At 33.0% G+C, this 22,351-nt stretch overlaps 1 protein-coding gene across 2 annotated transcripts in view; it reads left to right on the forward strand.

The window, feature by feature from the left end:
- The first annotated feature begins 290 nt into the window (after positions 1 to 290).
- LOC127713041 (fucolectin-like) overlaps positions 291 to 22,351 on the forward strand; it is a 73,339-nt gene continuing 51,278 nt past the window's right edge. For both annotated transcript variants that reach the window (XM_052219642.1, XM_052219643.1), the window contains exon 1: positions 291 to 454. In XM_052219642.1, the coding sequence (XP_052075602.1) occupies positions 406 to 454 (49 nt within the window). In that variant the 5' untranslated portion in view covers positions 291 to 405. The remainder of the gene's footprint in view (positions 455 to 22,351) is intronic.

Here is a 22,351-nt window from a genome sequence, read left to right on the forward strand (position 1 = left end):
TAACTCGTATGTGATGCAATATTGCATTAGTTTAAATCCGAATTTAAATAAGTTAGCAACACTCCTGCCAACAAATGTATGCGTTGGTAAATTCAATCGATGGAACAAAAAAATTAAAACAATTACATTTTGTATTATTAACTTGTTTCAAAATTCATAGAAATTCAATGGACTATATCTGAAATATGAATAACAACACATAAGCAATTATTACAGGATGATTGCTTATTTATTAAACATGAAAAAGAGAAAATTACAGGAATATTTTCAATACTAGTTAAACTCTTTCTCGTCAATAAACTACTACATAAAGACCTATGGAAACCGCATGATGAAACAGAACATTCAGTTTGTTGATTTTCGTTGAATGTTTTTCAAGCTATATAGTGACTACACTAGATTGCCATGATGTCAAGAGCTGTTATAGGATTATTGTATATATTTACTTCTTGTGGTAATGTATTATCTTATTATCATATACTTGTATAAAATATTACTAAAATTTTACAGTTCAATAACATTTAAAAATATTAAAAGGCTATGAAAGGATTACTAGGTTTATTGATCAGATTCCTAAGAATTTCCTCAGCGGGCTGATAAAGGAACCTTTATTGACTGCTTCCGGAATGTTATCACATGCCTTTCCGTTAATTTCCGTGACGTTTATCACATGCAACGTCGTGCATTTCCGGAAATTTGTTCGAAAACGACAACACAATGCGGAAAACCGCAAGTGATTTAAGACTTTTCACAAAATGGTTGAGGAGCAAATTTCAAACTAAGAACATGATAATTGTTGTGACAAGATAAATAAAATGCTTGCAATATCAATAAAAACAATTAAAGTTAAGAAATTTGTATTTGGTTGTCTGTAAATTGTTATCTAAAAATTCATGGAAAGACAAACATTTTAATTAATAGTTCTTCTGTTGAAGTATATGATAAAAAGATAATTACATGTCATTTATCATATCAGACCCTTTATCGGCCCTCGTTCATGATATCAGCCCTCGAGCCGCAAACTAAAGACAGAGCTTGCAATTAGCCGAACTGATATATGAAAGTGTAAAGATTAATGCTTCGATACGGATAAAGTATTTATAACGATTGAGATAAAGTAAGTATAACGATTAAGATAAAGTATGTATAACGATGCAGATAAAGTATGTATAATAATTAAGCTAAACCGTATCGTTATCAGACCATAGTTGCACTCATCTTGAGATTTTCCGTGTTTGTGTAGTATATTTAGTTCCAGACAATCCGATGCCTGCTAAGTTTCTTGCTTGGTTAAGACTAGTATATATATACTTTGAAACATATTTGCATTGGAAAAAATGATAATCAGACATTTAAATTCAAATGTTCTATTGCATTTCACTGCTTTTGCAAAATACACGTTTCTTCACACGCCTTAGTATGCACAATAATAATGATAATTAATAACCAAATAAAGAATAAAGAAGCTGTACACTCAGTGTATATAATGTCTCATGTATGAAATAGCCAACGAATATGACCCTTAAATTAAAATAAATAAAACGATGGTTAAATTTTTTTTCATTTTTCTGAATTATAAAGTAAACTTAGAATAGTCTATTCGTGGTTTGGCAATTACGTCTTAGAATATATGAATAGTCTATAACAATTACATCTTAGAATATATGAATAGTCTATAACAATTACGTCTTAGAATATATGAATAGTCTATAACAATTACGTCTTAGAATATATGAATAGTCTATAACAATTACATCTTAGAATATATGAATAGTCTATAACAATTACGTCTTAGAATATATGAATAGTCTATAACAATTACATCTTAGAATATATGAATAGTCTATAACAATTACATCTTAGAATACATGAATAGTCTATAACAATTACGTCTTAGAATATATGAATAGTCTATAACAATTACGTCTTAGAATATATGAATAGTCTATAACAATTACGTCTTAGAATATATGAATAGTCTATAACAATTACATCTTAGTATTAAAAGTCAAGCAATTACGTCTTAGAATATATGAATAGTCTATAACAATTACATCTTAGTATTAAAAGTCAAGCAATTACGTCTTAGAATATATGAATAGTCTATAACAATTACATCTTAGTATTAAAAGTCAAGCAATTACATCTTAGAATAGACTATTTCCATATTACCGACTTTTGACTCCGGATTATATAGTTTGTCGACTGGTTACCTTGGACATCATGGTACTCGGTCAAGTAAGAGCGACCAAAATAAGTAAAATCAAACATATAATCGGTGTAATTTGAGGGGAAAGTTTATTGTTTTCCGATGATTTTGTAGTGAAAAAAAAATGTTAAGCAGGTAATTTCCCCCCAAAATTGTACCGATTGAACGCTTGGTTTTCCTTCTTTAGCTTGCTCTTACCTGACTTGGTACCATGATGTCCAAGGTAACCAGTCGACAAATTATATAATCCGGAGTCAAAAGTCGGTAATATGAAAATAGTCTATTCAAAACTAGTCTAGCAATGATATCTTATAATATAAAAGTCTAGTAATGACATTTTAGAAAAGTTTATTAATGATTAATTTTAAATGCTAAATAAGAGGAAAGAATGAAGAAATATATTTATTAATTTTTTTTTGTCTTCACCGACATGCGAAATCTAATACAAGCATTTGAAGTTGTTTCATTTTTGCTCCTAAGACTAGAAATTCATTAAAAAATATAATGTTTGAAGGGAGGTTTCATTCTACTTAAATACTCCCCATGCGATTGTACAAGGATGATGAATGCTAGTTATAGAACTAAAATGTTGTCATGTAATATTGCGTTTGTTTAAATCTGCATTTAAATAATTAATCAAAATTCTTGTCAACAAATGTACGCGTTGGTAAAATCACAATCGAACAGTAGTAAACGATAAAACAAAAATATCAAAACAATAGAATTGTGTATGACGTATTTGTTTCACAATTCAAAGAAATACAATGGACTATATCTGAAATATGACCAAGAGCAAACCAGTAACTATTACTGGATGATTGCTTATTTACTTAACCTGAAAAATAGAAAATAACAGGAATATTTTAAATACTACTTAAAATTTTTCTCGCCAATTAACTACTACATTAACAACATATCAGACTTCGCATACAGTAAAATGAAAAAGAACATTCAGCTTGTTGATTTCCGTTGATTGTTGTTTAAAGCTATATAGGGACTACACTGGGGGATCATAATGTCCAGAGATGTGTTTATATAGTGACTACACTGGGGAATCATAATGTCCAGAGATGTGTTTATATAGTGACTACACTGGGGGATCATAATGTCCAGAGATGTGTTTATATAGTGACTACACTGGGGGATCATGATGTCCAGAGATGTGTTTATATAGGGACTACACTGGGGGATCATGATGTCCAGAGATGTGTTTATATAGGGACTACACTGGGGGATCATGATGTCCAGAGATGTGTTTATATAGGGACTACACTGGGGGATCATGATGTCCAGAGATGTGTTTATATAGTGACTACACTTGGGGATCATGATGTCCACAGATGTGTTTATATAGGGACTACACTGGGGGATCATGATGTCCAGAGATGTGTTTATATAGTGACTACACTTGGGGATCATGATGTCCACAGATGTGTTTATATAGGGACTACACTGGGGGATCATTATGTCCAGAGATGTGTTTATATAGGGACTACACTGGGGGATCATGATGTCCAGAGATGTGTTTATATAGGGACTACACTGGGGGATCATGATGTCCACAGATGTGTTTATATAGGGACTACACTGGGGGATCATGATGTCCACAGATGTGTTTATATAGGGACTACACTGGGGGATCATGATGTCCACAGATGTGTTTATATAGGGACTACACTGGGGGATCATGATGTCCACAGATGTGTTTATATAGGGACTACACTGGGGGATCATGATGTCCACAGATGTGTTTATATAGGGACTACACTGGGGGATCATGATGTCCACAGATGTGTTTATATAGGGACTACACTGGGGGATCATGATGTCCACAGATGTGTTTATATAGGGACTACACTGGGGGATCATGATGTCCAGAGATGTGTTTATATAGTGACTACACTGGGGGATCATGATGTCCAGAGATGTGTTTATATAGTGACTACACTGGGGGATCATGATGTCCAGAGATGTGTTTATATAGTGACTACACTGGGGGATCATGATGTCCAGAGATGTGTTTATATAGTGACTACACTGGGGGATCATGATGTCCAGAGATGTGTTTATATAGTGACTACACTGGGGGATCATGACGTCCAGAGATGTGTTTATATAGTGACTACACTGGGGTATCATGACGTCCAGAGATGTGTTTATATAGTGACTACACTGGGGGATCATGACGTCCAGAGATGTGTTTATATAGGGACTACACTGGGGGATCATGACGTCCAGAGATGTGTTTATATAGGGACTACACTGGGGGATCATGATGTCCAGAGATGTGTTTATATAGTGACTACACTGGGGGATCATGATGTCCAGAGATGTGTTTATATAGTGACTACACTGGGGGATCATGATGTCCAGAGATGTGTTTATATAGTGACTACACTGGGGGATCATGATGTCCAGAGATGTGTTTATATAGTGACTACACTGAGGGATCATGATTTCCAGAGATGTGTTTATATAGGGACTACACTGGGGGATCATGATGTCCAGAGATGTGTTATGTTTATTGGTTACTTCCCATTATTATGCCCATACCGCATAGTCAGCTATAAAAGGCCCCGAAATGACAAATGTAAAACAATTCAAACGAGAAAACTAACGGCCTAATTTATGTACAAAAATTGAACGAAAAACAAATATGTTACACATCAACAAACGACAATCACTGAATTACAGGCTCCTGACTTGGGACAGGCACATACATACAGAATGTGGCGGGGTTAAACATGTAAGCGGGATCCCAACCCTCCCCCTAACCTGGGACAGGGGTGTAACAGTACAACATAAGAACGAACTATAAAAGTCAGTTGAAAAGGGTTAATTAACTCATCAGATGGATACAAACAGAAATACTACACAGAGTGGACGTGGCCGGGTACTTGTATATCCCAACAACAAATAGACACTATAAAAACAGATCTGAGAGTACTCGCAGTTACTGACAGCTAGTTCAAAGCCACTAACAACTAATTAAAAAAATCATGCATTTTCTCGTGTTTGGTTCGATGTGCTTGCTTCGTGTTTTCCCTTAATTATTTTCCGTGTTTCGTGTCGGTACTCTTATTTTCTCGTGCTTGTCCCGCATTTGATTAAAAAGTAAACCGGGACTAATTCAAAGTCAGCCCAAATATTGTTTTAAATTATAAACTAATTAACTGGTCCTAAGATATTTATTAATAGCCTATTGTATTACTATGATAAATCGGATGCAACTAACGGACGCTAAAAGGTGCCCACATGCACGGTAGCCATGTCCATTTATAATGACTGCATGATATCCAAGAACGGCGGAGTAGTAACTTTTGGTACTTTTTTCCTTAATATTTACGATTTTATTTCTTGGCTTCGTTTTTTCAGAGTGTTTGTTTTCTGTGCTACGTTTTTGCGATTTGTTATTTCACGTGTTTCCGTGTTCAGACCCTCCATTTTACCACCCTCTATTTAGATACCGAAGTGTACAAAAGTGAACGATTCCATAATAATGGAATTCTTGATGTTAAGTCACATATATTAAAAACACAGAAACGTATCAATATTCACCAATCACTAGTGCACATCCAAAACACACATAAATTTAAGAGCATTACAGTGTGTGAATAATATAAGAAATTTCTACTTCTACCACTAAGTGACCACCGTCATTTGGTTGACTATCCTGTCACTGTTTGATGTGCGCTTGCATGCTTAAAAAGTCCAAAAATAATTTTAACAGAAAGAAATAATTTGTGCTGTACATAACATTTATACATGGTGCAAATAAAAACATGGGACGTGAAATTTATTGTGCATGCAGTAGTCTCCTGAACGAGTCACGACTTTCTGCAGCGGTCATTGAAATAATAGTGACATCAATGAATTAAATAAACATTTAATTAACTTACAAGATAACTTAATTGATAGAGAATACAGAAAAAAGGAAACAGTAAAAGTTGTAAAAATGTATATTAATGAACAGTCTTTATTTTACTTGTTTTATTTTCATTTGAAACAGATTTTTTTTTATCTGATTTGTCAAAATGACAAGTTTGCATAATGATTTTATTGTTACAAATCAAATCCCAAAGCCCACTATAACTCATTATGTAGAAACCACAGCACTAATTTAAAATATCTCTCTGTGAATATCTAGACACAGATGTTTGATACCATCACTAGTAACGGGTTTAACTACTGAAACGGTCATTTTAAACTGAACAACTCTTAAATGCCTGAATTTACCGCAAGAAAAATGTCAAGATCTTTATCAGTTGTTCAGTACATGTTCAGTACACTAAATATCCGAACCTAATATAGTAACCATTCATGGTAGTGATGAGGCGCAAATTCCAAACAGCACCTATGTCAACAACAAGAATACATCAGGATACAGTAATCCCACCTAAAGTTATCTCAGTAAATACTAGCGTCGATGAGCATGAAACTTCCGTTAAAAGCATAAACAAAGAAGAGCAGTCTCATATTAAACAACGAGACATTAGACAACTCGAGTTAAAACTTAAAAAGAAAGAAGAGCAAATTAATATGAAAGAGGCAGCTATCAATGACAAAGCAAAGGAAAAGACGCGACTACTAGATAGACTCCATAAAGCAGAAAGCAAAAACTTGGAACTAGAGTTAACTATAAAAACCATGAACAAGAGAATAGAATTACTTGAGAACCAAAGCAGTAATAACGGTACATTTAATAACAACAACAGCAGTACTGATGACCTAATCTTAGCAGTTAGAGACAAGGTTACCCGCTTCGTACCTCGTAAAGTTGAAAATGAGCTTGACAAGCTAGATGTCACTGCAAACCATATAGATAAGAATGTCAGAGCTGAGAATCTAGATTGGCTTCCAACACATACAGTGTTAGATGAGAGTAATGATCCTAATCACTGCCCCCGGGCACAAACTCAAAATAATGGTATGTCAAATACTCATGATCACCAAGATGAGTTACCATATAGGCCACAAGAAACAAATGCTACTAATCATATTACTAGTGCTATTGGACAATCTTGCACAAACGTACAGCTTAATACAACGGAATTCGACAATCAAAAAGCATCCATTCCACAAGAAGGCCAACAACCAAGTACACGACCCGTATCAAAACCAGTCAACGCTAAAGGGCCACCAGTTTTTCGGTATTGTTTGCCTCCAAATTTATTATCTGGACGACCAATGTATTTGAATGAAGCACCTACTGGACATTTTAATGCAGCACCTACTGGACATTTTTATGCAGTACCTACTGTGTGTTTTAATGCAGCACCTACTGGACATTTTAATGCAGCACCTACTGGACATTTTAATGCAGCACCTACTGTGCGTTTTAATGCAGCACCTACTGGACATTTTAATGCAATACCTACTGCGCGTTTTAATGCAGTACCTACTGGACATTTTAATGCAGCACCTACTGTGCGTTTTAATGCAGCACCTACTGGACATTTTAATGCAGCACCTACTGGACATTTTAATGCAGCACCTACTGTGCGTTTTAATGCAGCACCTACTGGACATTTTAATGCAACACCTACTGCGCGTTTTAATGCAGTACCTACTGGACATTTTAATGCAACACCTACTATGCGTTTTAACTCAACACCTACCAGGCATTTTTTATACCGAACAAGCCTGCAAAGCCAGATACACTGACAGTAGACAGTAATGCTGTTGGAGAGTCACAATTTGATTCTGTAAATATTGTATATAGTAATAGTATTGTGAGGAAGAAGAGCATTAGAATTTTATCTTTTAACTGTAAAAACGTTTTATCATGTGGTCCTTTCTTTGAGGAAGCATACAGACATATGGACATCTGTCTCCTCCAGGAACACTGGCTGTTTAATTGCCAGATTGATAACTTAAATGAATTGCATGAACAATTGAATGGGATAGGAAAATCTGTAGATGATAGAGATCCAATAACTCCTGTGCAAATGCCTCGAGGATATGGTGGGGTTGGAATTTTATGGAGAAAAGAGATGGATAGCTTAATTACCACATTAGATATTGGCAATGAACGTATACAATGTGTGGAAGTCAGAGGAGATGAGAAAAAGATATTATTAGTCTCAGTATACTTGACCTGTAGAGGATCCAATAATAATATTTCTGAACTTCAAGAATGTGTTGATACATTGTAAGAAATCGTGCAATCATTTACTGGAACACATTGTATCTTAGTAGGAGGAGACTTTAACGAAAATATTTTCATTAAATCTGGTCTTACGAGGAATCAATACATTTTAGATTTTATGGAAGAATGCAAATTTTCTGCAAAGGAGGTTGGAAAAACTTTTATACAATCCAATGGAGTAGATAGTACTGCAATAGATCATATACTGTACCCTGATCATTTACAAGATGATATATTATATGTCAAAAAGTTAGATATCAAAAACAATGTGTCAGACCACTATCCAATACTGGCTGAAATTAACTTTGAGTTTTCCATTGGCTCTAATAAATTAAAGTCATCGAAAAGAGACAAAATCCACTGTAAAGTTAATTGGAATAAGCTGGATAAAGATAAATATCAAGAGACCATAGAAAAAGGAATAGACGCATTAAAATTAGATCTTAACACCACTGATGGTATTAGTGATGTATTTTTTAACATAAATAACATCATTGACTCTGCTACCAAATCTGTAGCTCCTGCGCACAAGGCATTTAGGAAACGACCGAAGCTGAAAGTGATGAATGAGAATATAGACCATGCTATTAAAGCAAAGAAACAAGCGCATGCATTATGGAAATTTCAAGGGTGGCCAGCTGACCCTTGCAATGAGCTAGTTATCAATAAAAACAAACAACATATGAAATAAGAAAGCAGTGCAGGAATGAAGTTGCTCAAAGACGGATTAATGACAGAGAAGAAATAACTCAAGCTAGAGTCATGGATAATAAATTATTCCATAAGCTAATTAGTAGACAAAGAGGCAAACTAGGCAAACTTATTGACGAACTACATGTAGATCAATCTATTTACAGCGAAACAAACATCTTAGAAGGCTGGCGAATTCACTTTTCAAATCTAGCAAAAAAATCAAATACGTCAAAATTTGATATACAATATTTAGATACTGTAGATAGTGAATATGCGCACATAATTAAGATTTGTAGGAATGAAAGAGAGCATATTCCGGTTGCAATCAAAGAGCTAGATGAAGCTATACATAAGCTGAATAGAAATAAATCGGCAGATATTTTTGGTGTTACCGAAGAAAGTATTTTATATGGTGGAATACAATCAAATAGTTCCTTACTTCAAATTATAAATGCAGCATTTAAAACTTGTATTATACCAGACATTCTTAAAGTTGGAACGCTATCACCTATATTCAAGAATAAAGGAAACATATTAGACGCTAAAAGCTATAGAGGAATAACCATTACTCCAACCATATCTAAAATTGTTGAAACCATACTTAAATTCCGTATTAATCCTCAAATTTTAGATAAACAAAACCCACTTCAACGAGGATTTACTGAAAACTCTGCTCCACTTATTGCTACGCTTATGATAGATGAATTCGAAAGAGAGAACAAGGATCTAAAGAAAACAACAATCCTAGGAATGCTTGACGCAAAGTCTGCCTTTGATGTGGTTTGTCACTCCAACATGATACGGACATTACACCATCTCGGACTATCAGAACAGTCGGTGCTTCTTATAGACAGTCTATATACAATCACAACTACCAAAATAAAATGGAATGGACAGCTATTTCGATATCGAACAAGGTGTAGGACAAGGTGGAACCTTAAGCGCCGATTTATATAAGATATATATAAACCAACTACTTAACCTTCTAGAAGATTCTAACCTTGGCGGAAAAATTGGGTCTATTTCATGCTGTGCCCCCACCTGTGCTGACGATATAGCCTTAGTAAGCGATTATCCGTACAACCTACAAGCAATGGTCAATATAGCATCAGATTACAGCAAACGTGAAGGGTATCATTTACAACCAACAAAGAGTGTCATCCTCCCTGTTAAAACATATAACAGATTATTTGACAACATGGATCTTGATTTGAATGGTGAGCTGATACCTATAGTTTACAAAACTCCACATAATGGCATTCAGAGAGCCTTTAAAGATTCTGCATCTGCCACAATTGAGGAAAATCTTAAAAAAGCAAGGAGGTCTCTATATAGCTTAATGGCATCTGGACTACATGGCGAAAATGGTTTAGATCCGGTTACAGCAATCAGTTTAGTTAAAACATAAACCCTCCAGTTATGCTATACGGATTGGAGACATTAATTCCTAATGGGAAAAATCTAGATCTAATCAATAAGCAATACTAAAAGATGCTGAAGCAAATACTATCTTTGACTACAAATGTAGCAGATCTTGCTGTTTATATTATCTCAGGTCAACTATCAGCAGAGGCTGAAATTCATAAAAGGGCGTTCACTTTATTTGGCAATATATGTAGATCAGGGAAGAATTCAATGGAATGGAGAATTGCAGAGAGACAGCTCAGTATTAAAAATATGAGAAGTAATAGTTGGTTCATTGAAATAAAAAAGCTATGTCTGAAATATGACATTGATGATCTCTATAGTTTTCTTATCACTCCGTTATCTAAATTCTTATGGAAAAAACTAATATCAACAAAGATTAATGACTATTGGGAAAAACGCATTAACGATGAATCTAAATTATATCAAACACTATCATATCTGGAAATGAGTTATAAGATGGGACAATGTCATCCTATAGCAATAACTGTAGATGCAAACATCAGAGATATTGCGAAGATATCAGTTCGACTAAAAATTGCAACTGGTACATACATTCTCCAAACAAATAGAGACGCCTTTAATCAAAACAAAATAGATGTTGTCCGTATGCTATGCAACTGTAGTGAAGAGACGCTTGCTCATTTTCTGCTAGGCTGTACCCGGCCGGCTAGAATATATACGTAGAGATATTCTTGAAAAAATCACCAACACCTGTAGCTTGCTATTTGCTAAATATAGTCTGACTGTAGAAATAGATCTTCTCACTGTTGTAGTGAATCCTTATGCCGTACTCCGGGTTCCAGGAGGTGTGCCTTGATTGGCAGAAGATATATACAGATAGATAGATATCGCGATCGATTATCATTAAGTACCAGTCAGTACTGGTTTAGGTAATTAAGAAAAAACGCGTAGCGTTAAATCCAGTACTGTTAAGTACATTTTAATACACGTCAGTTCATCAATAAAATAGTTGATTGGGAATTTTCAGTAGCATCCAGTACCAGGTAAATCTATCAATTTTGACATAAAATTGTTTGTGCAGATTCATAAGGTTTGTCTCCCTTTATTCGAGCTTGTTTGTAATACCCTTTAATTATATTTATGTCCTTCCGTGAAAATTTGTTTGCTTTGTACAATTGTCCAAAATAAAATGTAGGTGAGGGTTAAATGAGCATAAATTACAACTAAAATGAAATATGTTTTCGGAATTGCATACAAATTTACCTAGCTTTAACGGCTTTCGGTAAAATTCTTCAACTTTTAACCTTTAAAAAATGTATACTCAATTGATTAAATCGGACTTGACAATTAGACTTTGTTATTGTAAAACTCAATTTTAACTATGACATGTAGTTTTATGAGATTAAAATTCATTGAATATCATTCAATTTGCAATGTATATTTGTTCATGTTTTAATATCAAACATACTCTATTGCAATCATAAATATATAGCAAGTTTTCAAATGGAAAGAAATATTGATGATCGAAAATAACTTTTACATAAAAACTGTAATGTATTTTTTACTTCTTTTTGGTAAATTGTATCTATAAAGATTATGTTCCGTAATGACAGGAATTTTTATTCGAGGTCTGTAAAAATACTAGACACAAGCTTTTATTAATACTTCGTTAGTTAGCAAGTAAACAAAAATCGAAATTTATAACAGTTAAAGAATATTGTTTATATAGCATAAAACATAAAAAGCTCCTTAATTCTCCATTCGTTGCTGCATAATGAGTCGCTAAAAAACGACGATTTTCAAATAAAATGTCAAAAAATAGTTGTCAAATCCGTGAGTAAATACGTAAATATGTAAACCTTAGCAACAAATACCATGTATTGTGTATTTTAGATATTCAAGATAATTGAAATAAAAATGATCACCCCCCCACCCCCTAAAAAAAACAAAACAAAACATGTAAGATAGCTTTTCGTTTTTTAAATTACATGTTTAATTTGGATATTGGTTGGCTTCGTTCTTTACTTGTTTTCTCGTGTTTTTCTTTTTTTTTTAAATGACAAATGAAAAAAAGAGTTTAATATTTATAATTTTGTATAAAATAAAATTTTGACCAAAATAAAAGCCCCAAATTTGTTTAATTACTTTAATAAACGAGTATTCAATTATAATGTCCATGACGTACAAAAAAGCACCCGGAAAATAGCAGTTTGATAAAGGGATAAATTCGTATATGCCCGGCAAATAATGACAAATACCAAATTCAATTGTTATGTATACATGTATGTATATTATATAATCATCACAACTGTATATTATTGCTTATGTGTATAATATCATCCAACAAATTTCCATTGTCCAGGTGACCGCGACCGATCGATAATATAAGTCCAATATGCGTGCCGTATGCATAATGTCGTCCCTCCTCTGGTCGGTGGACAAATTAAATATGAAATGACAAGTATAAACACACAAGAGACAGATTATTCGGTCTGTACATGTCTGTATTGGTTGAAGGCATATAATTGCTGATATATTTGTCATTGGAACTCTGATGGAAATTTGTCTTATTGGCATCATACATCATCTCCTTATTTATATTTTGAATAAAATGTCACTGCCAGCGGTTATGTTTAATAAATGATAATATTGATGAACTAATGTTTCTGTTTACGTTAAACCAAATATCAACATTTACTCTTCCACCAGACAGTCTGAAATATTTTATTATTATATAATGTACACTTTTGTTTGAAGCTTCCGTTTATTTTCTCACGTGTTGTGTTTAAATTGTTCTTTTCAGTGAAAATTAACAGTAAAAATGAATCGAATTTATGAGGGTTTTATTTGTCAGTTATATTGATCAAGAAAATAAGCAATGTCCAAGTATGTAAAGTTTTTATTCCACGATTATACTTAATCTAAAATACTGCTCGTTACCACGACATTCAATTATTTTAACAACCCGACAAGTATGAAATTCAATGTACATTTGTAAGAATATATTGGGTATGAGTGAAAAGACAGCAACCCCACGAAAACAATATGCAGAAGACATAGACAGTAGACAGGTTTACTCATATAGTGTATAACAGTTGAGAATTAATCTAACGGAAACAATGAAATATCTGTCATCAACGCCCATTTTAATCAATGACACGTGCCATTATCTTATAAAGATAATAAATATCTCGAGAAGTTTGTTTTCAAAATCTACCAAAATTTACCACTAAAATAAACAGATTGCAACGAATACTTATATCCGTCATGTGTGCACATACGATAACTATAAAGAGTCCTGGGTCCACGTTTAAGTCCTGAGTGCACTCAGGAGGTCCTGAGCAGTGTTTAGACGTACCCCTAAAATTAAAGTGTTTTTAACGGCATTTTTAATCGGTAAGAAACACTTGAATTATATTCTTTTATTATACAGTATATTGCATTTTACTGGTTAATATACATTTGTACTATAGGTTTCTAGTTGTCGTTATTCAACTTTATTAATCTTATTATAAGGTATACGTGACATGTACATGTATTTATAATATCTTTAACAAATTTAATCATTCAAATATGAAAAAGCTCCCATTTGCTCATATAGCTTCTCATGTAATTTGATCATAGGTACCGACCATTAAAGGGGGTTATTTTTTTTCTGAAAAAAAAATGTTCCGGGAGAAAAAAAAAAGAACTAGTCAGATTGAAAGCATTTGTCATTCATTTTAATTTTAAGCTTATAAAAAAAAAAAATCGCGACAAAAAATAAATCATTAATTGATAGCCTGGTACGATAAAAAAAAATCAGAAATCTTCAGCTAGCTTATATAGGATCAAAGAGATATAACGAGTTGTTATGTCGATTTTATGACGCATCACTTTTTTCACAATCTGTGGTTCGGTTTGTAATGGTAAATGTTTTGTATTCTTTGTTAACATATACCTTTTTGTCTACTATTTTTCTTCAATCGATAGAATTAACTTTTAACCATCCACAATATTCATATTAAAAATTCACTGGAACGAATTCGATCATTGTGGTTTTTTTAATGTCCAGTGTCCAAGCACTGGCTTAACCCGGCCGGTGCATCAGGTGTAATGTCCCAGGCCATTTTATTCTGTTGATAAAAAATCAAGTGAATCAAATAAAGGAACCCCCTTTTTTACACTCACAAATAAAAAAGTAATTTGTACTGAATAAAAAAGTAGACTTTTCCAGGGTTTTAACCAGCGTGATCATTTTAGTCTTGTTATTGGCTTTGAACTAGCTGTCAGTAACTGCGAGTACTCTCAGATCTGTACTTTATGGGGATGTATAAATACCATGCCACGTCCAGTCTGTGTTTTTATTAGATGTTTTTCTACTTTGTATCGATCTGATGAGTTAAGACTTTTTTAACTGATTTTTATAGTTTGTTCTTATGTTGTACTGTTACACCACTGCCCTAGGTAAAAAAAAAATTTAGGGGGGGGGGGGGGGGGGGGGGTTGGCGCCTTCAAACATGTTTATCTCCGCCTATAGTTCGGTAGTTGTTGGTTCATGTCTGTCATATTTGTGTTTGGTAAATTGTTTTTCTCAATTTATTTATTCATATTTTTCATTTTGGGGCCTCTTATATGGGTTTTTCTCATTGTTGAAGGCCGCGCGGTTTACATCCACTTCCTATGAACTGATGTGGATAGGTGTCCCATTGACAATCATACCACATCTCCTTATTTTTAAAATACCGTGCTTGAATGGATACAAATATATGTCCGACACAAAAACTTTTGTGAGTGATTTTGATAGACGTAAACCTGTTACAAAGAAAGAAACTGACCATCGTCTCATGCAGATTTTTGATTGTTTTTGTTTGACTTATTCACAATTTGATAATGACATTAATACACATGAAATTATTAATATGTTGTTTTCATTTTTTTTTATAAACTTTGGACAATTTAGAGCTTGCTATATTCGATCATCATGATCATGTCTAATACTCCGGTCTTTTGTTGAATACTCCATGCTGCTCTCAAGATGTCTTTTGGCCAAGTTGTTTTCTGTCGTTCGGTTGCTGTCATACTGACGTGTAACCCATAGAAATGCCGAACTATATTATACCGATCTGTTACATGTAAACAGCTAACGGACCATTTTACCTTGTTTGGAATCTTTTTAATTGTCACATAAATTCGGTTACATGTCGATTTGATTCGAACCGACGCTAAAAGGAGGTTGACCAGGATGCCAGGCTACTTGAACTTCTACGACCTACTAAGACTGGAAGGGTGATATTAAGGTGCATCTAAAATGCACTATTAACTAAAACAACTTTAAATGCATCGTACACTTGTGAATTGAATGTAGCTATATATTGAGTAAATGTTCAAAATTCAATATAATCAAGAAATAATTGCGTATCTTATAAATTTTACGGACGCCATCACGAGTTGGTTGAACGTTATGGAATATCTGTTTCACATATATATGACCGACAGGATTAGACATATCACCGGGTTTGAACTTGCATGAGCAGCACGACGGGTGCCACATGTGGAGCAGGATTTGCTTACCCTTCCGGAGCACCTGAGATCACTCCAAGTTTTTGGTGGGGTTTGAATTCGTGTTGCTCAGTCTTTGGTTTTTAGGTTAATATTGTGTGCTGTTGTTTGTCTTTTTCCTTTTTAATCATGGCGTTGTCAGTTTATTTTGGACTTATGAGTTTGACTGTCCCTTTGGTACCCTTCGCCTTTCTTCTCTTGTAAAGTTGTAAAATCAAATTTAAAAGGGGCAGTTTGGCACGTGTCCGGATCTGTAACGGTATTTTTGTAAATTGTGATTATTGAACCAGAAAAAAAATGTGATATTTTAAGAATGATGTCAAAATCAAAATCATATATTTGTATTTAAACGATATTATTGTTTCCTGCAATTTCCGTGTGAAATCAGGTCCCTGTCCTTAAAAACATTTCGGCAACTAGTCTCGGAAGTAACAATAATTATTTCTTATTGTTACTCTTTGCCGGTAATTGTAGCTCGTGGGGGTTCCCTTTCACAAATTATTTACAAAAAATAACTTAAATCCTGATTTCATTAGTTTTGCTTTTGACATCCGATGGCCAAAGGACTTAACCAGTCGACGGCATAACTGTAGTAAATATAAAGTTTGCGGAAAATTAAATGTGTTTAGTTTAAACAGTATTTATTAATGAAAAATTGTAACAATTAGGTAGTACAATGGTACATGAAATTCAAATATGGAATTCGGAAACAAAGTTTGGAAAAACTTTTATAAATCCTTCACCCGAAAAAGTGTTTGTTGTAGTTATAAGTGGTTTCTGTTGACATGGTTGACAAGGAAACAGATTAACAACATATTTGTATATGATTAGAAATATATGCATACATGCTTAAATAACACAAAAAACGTATGGTGGTACATGCAATTGTATTTTTAGGTGTTCGTCGTCGGTACAAGGCAAGGAGGAACGTGGTTACATGGACCGGTAAAGTCAGTTGAAAACGGAAATTTTATTCACTAAAAATGCAAATTGAAAGGTCTATGTATCGTGTGAATGTCTATGAGACTAAAATAAGAAACACAGTGCATGCATAATCGAGATGAAATAGGTTATTTTACAAAATTACAGTCTGGGAGGTTCAATCTTTGTGACCAAATTTTCTTTGGAGAAAATATGCTGTTTGGTTTTGCCAAGGATTTATATATACATTCTTAGTTTTACTCACTGCTGTATGCCGTACGGTGAACTATATATAGTTGTCTGTTGGTAACTTCTAGGTCATCTAGTCTCTGGTGGGTCTTTGTCTCATTGGCAACTACTATACCACATCTTATTTTTTTTTATTCTCTAGTTAAAATTTCAAAAAAACTTTTTTATAAGTATATGTTGACCTTAAGACATTTGTTAATTCTTGGTTGATGGGTGGATGTCTGCTACTTTGGATTCATAAGTGTTTGGGATACCAAATATTGGATTTCGTGGTAATAGATAAAGCACAAAATTAAAAGTTCAACGAAGTACACATTTTCTAAAGAATTTTATTTAGACTTTGGCAAACCCACTAAATTAAATATTCACAAGAATACAATTTTTCCTGAAGTGAATTTGCTAAAATATAAGAATCCGCAGTAATGTAGGTCTAGATGGGGTTAAATCAATCTAGAATAATGGCAAAAAAATATAAAGAATAGAGAATAATGGGGAGCCAAAGTATAAAGAATAGCGCCGGCTGTAAATAAAAATTACAATACTGATTACAGAAATGAATGATGTACAGAATAAAGAAATCATATACTTGTATAACTAATAAAATAAATGGGGAATGTGTTCATGGAACACAGATGATGCCCCGCTTGCATATAACATTATGAAGGGATATATAACTCAAGAACTGTAAAAGTGACGCTACCCATATTTGTACTTGATCTGAGTTTTGTGGTAATAAGCATTGTGCATAAGTTTCATAACATTTGGTTGAGGCAAGCTAAAGTGAGAGAACGGAAACGAAAAATTCAGCAATTTTTCCATTTATAAAGAAGCATAACTCTAGAACAGTAAAAGTGACGCCACCAAAATTCAAACTTGATCTGTGTTTTGTCGTAATAAGCATTGTGTATAAGTTCCATAACATTTGGTTGAGGCAAACTAAAGTCAAAGAACGGAAATATTTTTCCATTTGTAAAGGGGCATAACTCTACAACGGTAAAAGTGACGTCACCAAAATTCACACTTGATCTGTGTTTTGTGGTCATATTGCATTGTGTATAAGTTTCATAACATTTGGTTGATGCAAACTAAAGTTAGAGGATGGAAACCAATTTTGGGACGTACGTACAGACAGACAAGATGACAAGGGTAAAACTTAATGCCCCCTCCGCTACCGCAGGGGCAAAACAAGTGAAACTGTGAGCTACTGCTCACTGATAATACCCCCACCCAAATACTTGACGGTAAACAGGAAGTTGTTGAGTGATGAATCTAAAAAAACGCATCACACGGTATAGCCGACTTATATAAACCCTGAAACCAAATTTCAGAAATCCTTGTAGTGTAGTTCCTGAGAAAGATGCGACGAAAAATATTCATGGGACAGACAGACTGACGGACGGACGGATGGATGGACGGACGGACGGACGGACGGACAGACAGAGGTAAAACAGTATACCCCCACTTTTTTAAAGCAGGGGTATAATAAAATTTAATAGTAAAATGATTTTCAAAAGAATTCAACTGAATTAACACTTTTTTCAAAAATGATGAAAAATGGTCTACAAATTTAAAGAATACAGAAATTTACATGTTCAAGGAGCTCCCATCCAGACTACAAGAAAGTTTTGGACTTCTTCAATCCGGTCAAATAATTGGACATACTATTACCATCTATGAATTACTGGTATTAAATCATAGCCTTTACTTAACTTTTTTAAAAATGTGACTTCGACCCCAGCTGGTGACCTCTATTAACACAGGTATTCACATGTTTTTTTTCTGTTCCAATGAATGAAGGTGGCTTTACATCAATGAAAAACACTATGCATATTAAGGACACCATTTTTATACATGTATGTAAGAAACCTGCTTTAATTGTAGTAGACAGATCTAGGTTCAACTAGATTTTTAAGCATGCTACCGCAAAAAGAAAAGAGTTTGCTGAAAGACATTCAACTCTTTTCCTGAATGCTATGTGCTTTGTCATGTATCATGTGTATACTGAGGAGTAGCAAATACTAATTTTAAGTCTAGAATAAGAATCTAACTTACAATCACCCTTACTTAAATTTGGTAGGCAAATTTTCAGCGGTTGTTGTTCGTTGCAACATCATATTTGTTTTTCATACATATTGTACATAAACTAGGCTGTTGGGTTTCAGTTTTGAATTGTTTTATGTTTTGTTTTATGTCTGTCCTTTAATAGCTTGCTATATATATGCACTACAGTTTTACTCATCCTTGAAGACTGTACAGTGACGACATTAAGTTGCTACATGTAACATCTATCTCATATGGTCTCTGGTTGATAGTTATCTCACTTGCAAACATATCACATCTCCTTATTTTATATTATACAAGACTACAATATCATGAATATAATAACATGTACATGTAATTGAATGATTATTGTTGTCTTAATTTTGTTTAATAGCAAAAGCATCTGTGATCAATGGTCATATAAATAAAATGATACTTTAAAGTATTGTTAACATGCTTGACCAGAATAAAATGCAAGTTTGGTGACCATGTACTATAATATAAATATTCACTGAATCTATAAAATCTTGTCATTCCAAATTGCTATTTCAAATGAATATTTATCCAAGGCACTAATCAAAGTCAGATACATGTATGATGCACTACAAATATATGCACTAAGACTTTGAATTCTTATAATTCCAAATTGCTATTTCAAATGATTAATTATCGAAGGTATTAACAGCTATCCAGTTGTATGATCCTTCTAACAAATTATTAGTTTGCTATTTATTCAATGCACTATTTGCTTCTTGTCCAGTTTAATCCCAACATCACTTCATGGTAGTACTACTGTACAATGCCGTTTTAGCTATTAATTTTTCCAAAAACAATGAATAACATACACAAAATTATGAATTCATCCACTCTTTCATAACTTGCAACTACCAAGCGATTGACATCTATATTTCCTACATATCATAAGTGCACATTTATCATTTGTAGACTGCTTTATTTTTCTAGCCAGCTGCTAGCTGTGAATCATCTACAAAATATATATATATATATATATATATATTAAGAATGGACTTGTTTCTTTAGTTTATATGTATTGTGTAAGTACTCTAAAATTATATTCCAAGAAAATCACAATTACAACAACTTTTATTTAGGTAGGAGAAAGCATTCAAGCATGGCCGGAGATTATTTAATAGTGCATTTCTTTTAGACAATAAATGAAAATTAAAAAATCCCACCTGCGCTTTCTCAACAATATCATGAATATTTAATTTTAAATTTTTCGGCTATTTTCCGTGTGGATTCCTACTACTGTCTGACTAGAATATCACTCTTTTCTGGTAGGAATTCAATGCAATATCATATGTGGTGTAATACTTTTGGGACAAATTATATCAAAATTATAGAAAACTTCATCAGCTCTAACTCGAAATATGGACAATGTTATGTTAAGGGGGTCTTGAATTCTTTTGACAGCTTCCGAAATACTAATTGTTAACCTTTTTTAGCTGGACCAAATCACAACTTTACTTTAAAATTCATGACCCAATTTTTTTACAGTGTAATTTCATCCCCCTACTTGCTATTTGAGACATAAAACATGAAGAAATAAATTTGGAAAGGCTATAAAAAAAATAGCAAGTAACACAGTGTCCACACTAGGGACTATATTTGTAGTCAACGAAAATCAAAGGACATAACTGTGTAGCTTTTGACATTAAAATTGAAGAATTTCAACTATCAACATTTGAGGCTTTAAAAATAAAAAAATTGCAAAAAATAACTTTTTAAATGCCCTAATATTTAATATATCGTGTATTAAAAGAAAAAGAACACTCATTTGATGTATCAGATTTATTACAATTATTCAAAAGTCAAATCTATATGAGCCTGTGAATGAAAATAGAGGTTTTTGAATGAAGGGGGGCCTTACAAGAAGATGTAATATTTTCCAGCAATTTTAAATTTGTGAAGTTTTTTTGTTATAAATAATCCTTTCATATGTATTTAATGTACTTTACATGGAAAGAAAAATTACAAATAGCATATCATATGAGTACAAAATGGTCTAAGGCCAAATAAAACTGAAAATAAATTATGGTCAATTTAGGCCATAGCACATATTCACATTTAAACATGTTAAAAATGCATACTGAAGCTATAGGAAATACAAATTTGTTTCTTTTTGCTCATTTCTATACTCAGGTGACATGATACAAGAAGTCTGAGTACAAAAGGACTCTTGCATTCAACTTTTTTTGCAAACAGCATGGTCTGATACAAAGACTTTTCACTTTTCAGTGAAAAACTTGCATGCAATTTTATTCTCAACAGTCATATATAAGATACTGTATCAAATACTATCTAAGAATTGGCCTTTTGTCTGTTGTTACAGTAAATAAACTACTTAAAGAACAAAAGATTAAAGAAAAGGCCAGCAATAAATTCACTGTTGGTCATGAAAAATAAAATTGTCTCTGGTTAAATTTTATGATCTTTGTCCTAGTACAAGTACATGTAAGGGGAAAACTTTACCTCAAGTCGGCCAACTAAAATAGCTATAATTTCCTTCTAAAATTTATCAGTAAACCCTGGGTTTCATATGAAATTTGTGTTTTAATTTCTTTCATCATTACATTTTGTAATAATTAATGTTTTAAGTTGATAAATAAATACCCAATATAACCTTTAAAAATGCATTTCTTAACAGAATACAATATAGCATGTTGCTTCATACTTCTTTTTCAAATTGGTTTGAATATCTAATAAAATTATGTGAGCAGGTACATGATAAGTGGTGCAATTTAACATTTGTGGAAATCGTAGTCGTGTGCGATATCTACATGTATGACCCTTTAAAATTCACCCCTCAAGACAATTTACTGTTTTGTTGACATCTGTTTATTACCTGTACCATGTATAGAATGTACATGTATATTCTGATTTCTGATAATTACAAATACAATGTGAACATCCTGATTATTACCAATTCTATTTTCAGTTTTGTATGGTTATGAATTCATTTTCAGTAAATATATAATACATCATGTAATTTGGGAAATAAAAATATTCTATTCTATTCTATTCTATTCTATTCTATTCTATTCTATTCTATTCTATTCTATTCTATTCTATTCTATTCTATTCTATTCTATATAAAAATATTTTTGAGGAACAAATTAATTTTAAAATTAATATTGAAA

The sequence above is a fragment of the Mytilus californianus genome, unplaced genomic scaffold (assembly GCF_021869535.1).
Source record: "Mytilus californianus isolate M0D057914Y unplaced genomic scaffold, xbMytCali1.0.p SCAF_8, whole genome shotgun sequence".
NCBI classification, from domain to species: Eukaryota; Metazoa; Mollusca; class Bivalvia; order Mytilida; family Mytilidae; genus Mytilus; species Mytilus californianus.